This window comes from Pteropus vampyrus, unplaced genomic scaffold (genome assembly GCF_000151845.1).
Source record: "Pteropus vampyrus isolate Shadow unplaced genomic scaffold, Pvam_2.0 Scaffold138, whole genome shotgun sequence".
Lineage (NCBI taxonomy): Eukaryota > Metazoa > Chordata > Mammalia > Chiroptera > Pteropodidae > Pteropus > Pteropus vampyrus.
In genome coordinates, this window is record NW_011888919.1 from 1,309,423 (window position 1) to 1,317,502 (window position 8,080).

Genomic DNA, 8,080 nt, shown 5'->3' on the forward strand with positions numbered 1-8,080 from the left:
CCAAGCTCCTCCTCCAGGAAGGTCCCTTGGCTTTCTCCCCACGCTCCAGCCTGCCCTTGACAAAGAGAGCTTTGTGTGCGCCCAAGTGCTAGGCCCGGGAACTGGGGGGAGTCGAGGGCTGCAGGCACGAGCTTGTCTACAGTAGATGAGCAGGTGAGTGGGAGCCCGGAGGCAGCCGGGCGGGAGAACTGTGGTCAGCAGGTGGCAGGGTTTCCCTAGCTTGGTCACAGCCGTCTAGTGGCCACCTCCCCCCTCTGGCATGTTTAGCTTATGCTCCGCAGTGTGTGGGTGTCTCCAGATTCAAGCCCCCCGTCCTGTAACCCCACCGTGCAAGCCACCTCCTGTCACTCTGGACCCCGTGTCCCCGTGTGGGGCATGTGGGCAGGTGCAGCAGCGTCTTCCCACTCCGGCCTGACCCCTGTCCTTTGCCCGTCCCCCTGCCCCCAGGAGGATCAGCTGGGCCTGTCCCTGCTCAGCCTGGAGCAGCTGCAGTCAGAGGAGACGCTGCGGAGGATCGAGCAGATCGCTCAGCAGCTGTAGCGCGAGGTGGGGGCAGGGTCATAAACGGTGTTCCCGGTCACTCCCGAGTCTTACCTGGCGCTCCCAGCGGCTTAGAGGGGCCTCGGGGAGGCGCTGGAAGGTCCTCGTGGGAAGGAAACAGACAGACGCTCGTGGCTGCCAAAGCTACAGCCTTTAATCTCAGGAGAGGGTGGCCCAGTCCACTGGGTGCCCCCCGGAGGCACGGAGCCAGGCAGCGGGGCGGGAGGACTCCCCTCTGCCTACCCCTCTCCCCAAGAAGCTGCAGCCATGCGATCCTGTCGCCTCTAGCGGGGAACCAGGTCCTGGGTGCTGGCGCTGAGGGTCCGAGAAGCCTCACTCAGGTCCCGGTTTGCAAACTGGGGACAGTCACAAGGAATGGCTGAAAGGGGGACAAAGTGCCGGACAGACCCGCTCCGGCTGCCACGAGAGCCACCCCCAGCGGGCTCACTGCCAGCTCGTCCATCCCAGTGGCTGTACTGCTCACCCGGCTGTCCCCCCATGGCCAAGTGAAACCCACTGTTCTCCGGTCCTTGGGTCCACTCCAGCCCAGCTCCCAGTGCCAGCCTGACTGTCCCCACCCGCCCCTCCGGGCCCCTCCTACCCCCTCCTTGACCCTGGCACCCGTCTGCCCCTCACCGGGGTCCCAGTGGCCCTTGCACCCTCCGCGTGCAGCATGCTGAGTGACACGGCTCTCTTCATCCTGCAGAGGAGACGAGTGAGTCCAGGGGCCTCTGGCTCCCACTCCGGGCAAGGCCCCCCCAGCACTGGGTTTGACTGTACGTGTCACAGGGAAGATGGAAGCCATGGAAGGTTCTTGAGCACGACAGGGAGCGGGGTGGGCTGCAGATATCGGGGCTCTTTGCTGACCAGGTCCCACACTCACCCGGCTGCCCCGGCCGCTCCGTCGCCTCGGAGACGGGAGACCAGCTTCTCGCTTCCGCGCCGGATAGACTCTCGGAGCTTGGAGAACGAGCTGCTCCGACGAAGGGTCTGGGGCGGGCGCCACGGACACAGTCAGCCTCCATCACACCCAGCCCCCACTCCCGCCCCGGGAGCTGAAGCCAAGCCCATCCGCACCTGTTGTCCTGTGTCACCGGCAGTGCCTGCGTTGGGGGCCCCTGGGGGAACAGATGGGGGACATTATGGTGGGACACCGAGAAGCACCCTGGGGGAAGGGAGGGGTGGGGGCTCACCGAGAGGGGCGGGCAGGCCCTCCCTGCTGAGGATTTCTTTGTAGAGCTCTTCTGCTTGCTGGTACTTGTTCTGTTTCAGGTAGGCTGAGGCCTGCGGGAGGGTATGGCCTGGGTGATCTTGGTTCAAATCTGGGAACTCCCCAGGCCCAGCCCCACCCCGTACTCAGAGCCTCCGCCTACGGCAGAGTGGGCTTAGAGTCTGACCCCGGCACTTCCTGCCTAGGTGGCCCAGCTCAGGGGGCTCCCTGGCTCAGCCCGGGCCAGTGACACCTCTTTATGCCTTAGTTTCCTCTTCTGCAAAATGGGGGCCACAAGAACACCTACCTCACAGAGTCCTTTGACAGATGGATGGGACAGGGAAAGTACCAAGCAGGGAGCCTAGAGCTCAATAAATGTGTCTGATGCTGTCACCCGCTCCCTGCCACTCCAGCTTACTCTCACTGGAGCTGTTTCCTGGCTGCTCCCAGCTTGCCTGTTTCCTGATGCTTCCACGTCTTCTGTGATGAGTGATCTCAGTAGTCAGGGCCCAACTGAGAACCCAAGTCTTAGGGTACCCCTCCTCCACGGGCCTGGCAGAGGTGGGGGCGCTCCTGTGCATCCTACCCTCCCAAGCCAACGGGTGCTGCCCTATCACGTGACCTGTCAGTCCCCCGCCCCAGGCCCACAGCGCCCTTACCAGGTTGTTCTTGGTCTTGGCCACGTTTGGGTCGTGGGGCCCGCCCAGGGCCTCGTAGATGCTCAGGGCTCGAGCATAGTGCTGCTCCACCTCCTCGAACTTGCCCTGGTTCTGGCAGAGCAGGGCCAGGTTGTTGAGCTGCTTGGCCACATCTGGGTGGTCGGCACCCAAGACCTAAGGACCAGGGATGGGGTCACAAGTCACTGGGGTCATCCAGGATTGGTGGGCTAGTGCCAGCAGCCATAATGGGGCTCACAAGTTAGGGGTTACAGGATCTAAGTGGAAAGTTATGGGATGCTGGGGCTGGAGGGCAGAGGTTACCCCCTCAAACTGGGAATTCAGCAGATCATGGTGGATCAGAAACCACCCTGACCTTGGGATACAAGGTCAAATGGGTAGATCAGGGAAGGGGTTGTACTGGGTTGGGGGCATATGAGGTAACCTAAATCATGAAGTCAGGAGTCAAGATCAGACAGAGCTCACAGAAGGTCAAAGGTGGTGTCGTGGGAATGGGTGCACTAGGCTCAAATCGTGGGCTCAACATCCAGTGGGAAGGGCATAAAAGTCAGAGGTCACAGAAACAAGCTGGGGCCCCAGGAAATCGGAGTCGCAGCGAGAGCCACAGAATGGAGCACTTCAGGGTCACACGGGGAGGGCCCGGGGCCAGGCAGGGAGGCCGGACCTTCTCGCGGATCTCAAGGGCACGCTGGCACAGCGGCTCTGCCTCCCGGTACCGCCCACGCTTCCCGTAGAGGACAGCCAGGTTGTTGAGGGTGGCAGCCACCTGCAGGGGGTGGGAGGGAGGTCAGGGCAGGAAGGCACAGCCCGCAACCCCCATTCCTGCCGGGGCCCCCACTCACCGCGGGGTGCTCGGGGCCCAGCGTCTGCTCCCTGATCTGCAGGGCATCGTGCAGCAAGTCTGTGGCTTCTTTGTACTTGTTCTGGTCCCTGTGGGGCGGCCCAGGGGTGGAGGGGAGTCAGCCAGGTTGGGGTAGCAGGCCCAGGGACCTGGCTGAACCAAGGACAGGTGGTACCATTTGGGGTCCCTTTTGAATTCCCCCATACCTCCTAAGTCTAGCACAGGGTCTCTGTACCCCCAGATCGCTGCCAAGCCTCCGGCCACCCCAGATATCGTCCCTACTCTGTTGGGGTCTGTCGCCCAGGCTCCCTGACTCCTCTTTGCCTGGGCCCTGGTGGCCACCCCGGATCTCCGTCCCCACTTCCCCACCACCACTCCTGTGCCCCATGCTGACACCACCAGGGTCCCCCCTTCCACACAGCAATGGTTCCCGCCCTGGCCGCCCCTCCAGCTGTGGCCAGCTGTGGCCTCACCGGTACACCAACGCCAGGATGTTGAGCATGGTGGCCACGTCAGGGTGGCAGTGGCCCGAGCTCCGCTCCAGGTCCTCTAAGGCCTGGCGGCACAGTGGCACAGCCACCTCGTAGCGGCCCTGCCCCGCATACTGGATCACGAGGTTGTGCAGCGTCCGCAGACGGGCCGGGATCTCGTAGCCGCCCTGCTGAGCCGCTGCGGCCCCGGCTGCCTCCGGACCTGGGGGCAGGGGCGCCGAGTCACTGCGGGCCTCCTGCCCCACCCCAGCCCCACGAGGGGACGCCCACACTCCAGACCTACAACTGCCTCGCTGCCCGCTTGCCCCTGGGACCACGGGCTCCTGCACTGACTTCTGAGATTGGGATCCCAGGCATCTGACTGGCCCGTGGGATGTGGACATGTGGCTCGTGGGGTTGTGGCCAGCGTGGCCGGCCTGGTTTTACAGCTCTTGGCCTCACCTACCTGCTGTCACCCCCACAGCCACCCGCTTCATCCTCATGACCCTGCCCTGGCCTCCCCACCCCCTGCTCGGAGACCTCAGGGTTCAGCTGTCCCTCCGTATCTCCGCCCTTTGGTCCCCCATGGCTGAGCTCCCCACACCCACCGTTCCTCTCCTCCTCCTCGCTGGGGAACAGCGAGGCCAGGCTGTCTCGGCGAGGCGGGGACTCGGGCCGCTGCAGAGAGGGGGTCGGTTTCAGAGATGGGGTGCTGAATCTCAGGGTTTGAGGCAGGTGGTCAGGGGTCTCGGGATTCGCCTGAGTGCTCGCGGAGGGCTGGGGGTGCTGTGCAACAGCTGGGGGGCTCCTGTGGGAGTTCTAGTGGGTTGAGGATTCTGAGGGTCTAGAGCACTGGGTCTCCATTGAGGGTCGGGGTCCCCGGCACACCGGGGCCGCTCAGCACCTGGCTCTCTGCAGGCAAGTCATACTGCCGCAGCTGCCCCAGGAACTCGAGGTGCCCCTTCTCCTCCTCCAGCTGGGCCACGGCCTCCTCGCTGGCCCGCAGCCTCCGCTGCGTCTCCTCCAGCTCCTCCCGCAGCCACGCGTTCTCCTGGGCCAGCCGCCGGGCCTGCGCGCGGAGCCGCTGCTTCTCGGCCTCCAGCGCACCCACGTGCGCCGACAGGGCCAGCAGCATCTGCCGTGCGTTGGTTGAAGGGTCAAGAGTCGGGGGCCTGGTCCCTACCCTGCCAGACAGCCCCTGGCCCAGCCCAGGGCCTCAAATCAAGCCAGAGCACCCATGTTCTATCCAGGATCCCCCAGGTTCTACCGACTCCTTCCGCATGACTACGAAGATGCACAGAGGCTCCCAGGGACCCTCCTGATTTCACCCAGGCAGACAAATTATGCCCAAGGACACTTTAGGTCCTGCTCATGCACCCCAAAGTCTCCCCAGGACCCACAGTTCTAAGGAAGGACCCCATTTGGTTCAGAAGTTCCTGTTACACTCAAGGGTCCCCCAGTACTGCCCAGGGACCCCAACTCTGGCCTAGAGCCTTCCACTCCCAGGCCTGGCTCCCCTAGGTCTCACCTACCCCAGGCTTGCCCCCCCGCATACTTGACTCTCATCCCTGGGCCTCCCCCCAGGTGTGAGCCTCGCCCGCCACAGCTGGCCCCTCGTACCTGGGCCTCGCCCAGCCCCAGCTCGATGGCCTCCAGCGAGTGTCTCACCACCTGCTGCTTTTCTTCCAGCAGTTCCAAGCCAGCCACCGGGCCCTGTCCTGCCAGGGCCTCCGCCAGGCGCCCCGCCAGCCCGTGGTGCTCGGAGCGTAGGGCCTCCAGCCCCTGGACCACTTGTCGCGTCTGCCGCACCAGCTCCTCAGGGCTCAGGCGCTCTGGGCCCAGCCCCATGCTCCCGGCGACTGCCACCTGCACGGACATTGCTGTTCCTGGGGTGTGGAGGGAGAGGGGGCGGCCGGGGTTGGGAAATCATTGTCAAGGCCAGATGAGCCAGCCCCTCAGCCGCCACACCATTCTGACCAGCAGGCCCCCTCCAAGCTGTCAACCTAACCAGCCATCCTAGCCAGCCCGCTGACTCCGTACCTTCCAGCCGGCACCCTGTCCCACGCCCATGGGCAGGCCAGCCCTCAACTGGGAACATTCTAATTTAGCTTTGCCTGTCCTTAGCCCTGAGGGCCACTCCAAAAGCCCATCCCATATGTGACCAGCCAAAAGAGGGCAAACAGTGGGGCTGTGGCCTTCCACCTGCCCTCAGCTTACCTGGCCAGCCCTCACCACCCCGAGGGCCCCGGATACCCTGGCCCAGACCTCCTGGCCGTGTGACCTGGGATTGAGGCACTCTCCTTTCCTGGGTGTGTGGGGCGGGGTGTGTGGAGGCGGCAGCCTCCCTGTGAGCTCATTCTTAGGGTGTTTTGGTTGGGAACCAGTCGGACTACTGGGGGTGGGGAGGGGCAGGAGGAGAGGGCCAAGGGGCTGAGGCCAGAAGCAGAGGAGGCCTCTAAATGAGGGGGCTTTGCGGGGGACCTGTGTGGGCTCCCCAGGGCTGAGAAGCTGATAGACCCTGAGCGAACAGGGCCTCCGCCCTCCACTGCAGACAGGCCCAGCCTGCCCAAGGCGTGTTGGGACACACGTGTGGCAGGTGTGGCCCATGGATGTCACACTGGCCACGTGAGAGCTCAGGGTCTGTCACAGATCATAATGGGTGGGGGTCTCACATGCCGGACTTCATGCGATTTATATGAAAGCGACAAAGTCAATGACCTAGTTGGCAGTGCCTGTAGAGCCCTCATAGTTACACTCATACTTACACACACGCCCTTCTCAGAAATACAGTTCAACACGCACACATACCCAAGAAGGAATTCTTGGAAATACAACCTAAAATACATTCTCCTCTCAAAAATACAACACAACACACTTTCTTCTCTAAAACATAAAACACGATACACACACACATTCACATTGTCCTTTCAGATTACCACCTAATCCGACTCACTAACTCAGACTCAGACACACACACACACACACACACACACACACACACACACACACACACTCCCCTCTTGGAAATACAACCCAACACAGGCATCTTTCCTCTCAGAAATAAAAGCCAACGGACACAGAAAAGAACTCTGTCTCTCCCCGCTCACCCATGAAAATATAACCAAATCCCAAACCTTTCACACCCAGACTGTCTCCTTGCACTTATGTTCATGATACGTGCCCCCTCACACACTCGCAGTCCCGAGAGCAGCCCACTCTCCATTGTGTGCCCAACGCCTCCTCCAAGCACGCGCACACTTGGAGGATTCACTATGGACCTGTCACCATCTTCCCCACGTCTTCCAATGTCCCCCACCCTCTTCCAGGGCCAGCCAGGGATTTGCATGCCCGCCCATGGAGCACACACAGGTGCCCAAACGGAGCTTCAAACACGGACGTGCCAATGGCCCGTGAAGTCAGACTCAGTTACATTGTCATAAGTTGGTGCCCAGGGCACAGACAGCTGTGGGGACAAGCAGAGGCAGTGCCACAGTTCCCGCACACACCTTCTCAAGCACACGTCACTCAAGATGCCGCGTCCACTATGAGCAGCCCAGCAGTTTCTGCACCTGCTCGCAAGTTTACAATCATAGGCTTAGACACGCAGAAAGGGCAGCATGTAATCCTGTGGGTTTTACAGACCGCAGGCTCTCATCCCCCTCGCTCTGTCTGATTGTGTGTGTTTGTGCATTCGCCAGTCTCTCTTTCTATATGTACTTACGTGTACACGCAGGTCACGTCATCTTTAGTCTTCACACCTCACATACAAGCCCCATAAACAGTTAAACACAATCACACAAGTTCAAGAGCCACCCTGACAACCGCCACCAGGATTCGTGCCAATTTATACAACTTCACGCAGTCTCAGACGTCTGAGCCGAGTGCCGCAGACACAGCTTTGCCTGGACCGCCCACAGCCCGACCGACGACCACAGTAACAGTCACAGTGACACGCACAACCGCACAGCACTGGCGCTGTCCTCAACACACACCAGCTCCCATATTCACACAGTCCTCCAAGCGGCTCACTCTCGTTCACATGCTCGCCCCGTCACACCACCACACAGCTGACAATGATAATCACAGTCGCACCCCACGCTGCCATCCTGTGCACACACTGCCCACCTCCCTGCCACCTCCCCTATCATACAGGCAGAACGACAACCCCGGCCACGAAACCTCTTAGAGGTCACGATCCTACAAACGGTTCAACTCCCTGCAGTACACAGACACGCAGGCACGGGGCAGGACAGGTACACCGTCAGAGGTGACACACATTTCCACATCATTGAAACAGCCCCCGTCATCCACACAGTCCCTCTGGTCCCTCACAGGGTTCCAC

At 61.6% G+C, this 8,080-nt stretch overlaps 1 protein-coding gene and 1 long non-coding RNA gene across 2 annotated transcripts; one reads left to right on the forward strand and one right to left on the reverse strand.

Moving 5' to 3' along the window:
- Positions 1 to 26: 26 nt before the first annotated feature.
- On the forward strand, positions 27 to 2,148 carry LOC111744635. Its single transcript, XR_002782254.1, has 2 exons — positions 27 to 546; positions 1,247 to 2,148. It is a non-coding gene; the product is annotated as an uncharacterized LOC111744635 (long non-coding RNA).
- KLC3 (kinesin light chain 3) lies at positions 825 to 5,728 on the reverse strand. The gene is made up of 12 exons (XM_011367959.2): positions 5,359 to 5,728; positions 4,643 to 4,873; positions 4,347 to 4,416; positions 3,742 to 3,961; positions 3,270 to 3,357; positions 3,092 to 3,193; positions 2,410 to 2,583; positions 1,734 to 1,824; positions 1,618 to 1,658; positions 1,424 to 1,530; positions 1,177 to 1,240; positions 825 to 896 (listed from the first exon to the last, which is right to left on the reverse strand). The coding sequence occupies exons 1-12, from the start codon at positions 5,614 to 5,616 to the stop codon at positions 825 to 827; spliced, it is 1,518 nt and encodes a 505-aa protein (XP_011366261.1). The 5' UTR covers positions 5,617 to 5,728.
- Between the last annotated feature and the right edge of the window lie 2,352 nt (positions 5,729 to 8,080).

Excerpts from the sequence above, each read along its gene's own strand:
- KLC3 (XM_011367959.2), bottom strand. The coding sequence starts at position 5,616 with ATGTCCGTGCAGGTGGCAGTCGCCGGGAGCATGGGGCTGGGCCCAGAG. Across the intron at positions 4,874-5,358 it reads TGGGGCTGGGCGAGGCCCAG|ATGCTGCTGGCCCTGTCGGC; the intron begins GTACGAGGGGCC and ends AACGCACGGCAG. Across the intron at positions 3,194-3,269 it reads TGGGCCCCGAGCACCCCGCG|GTGGCTGCCACCCTCAACAA; the intron begins GTGAGTGGGGGC and ends CACCCCCTGCAG.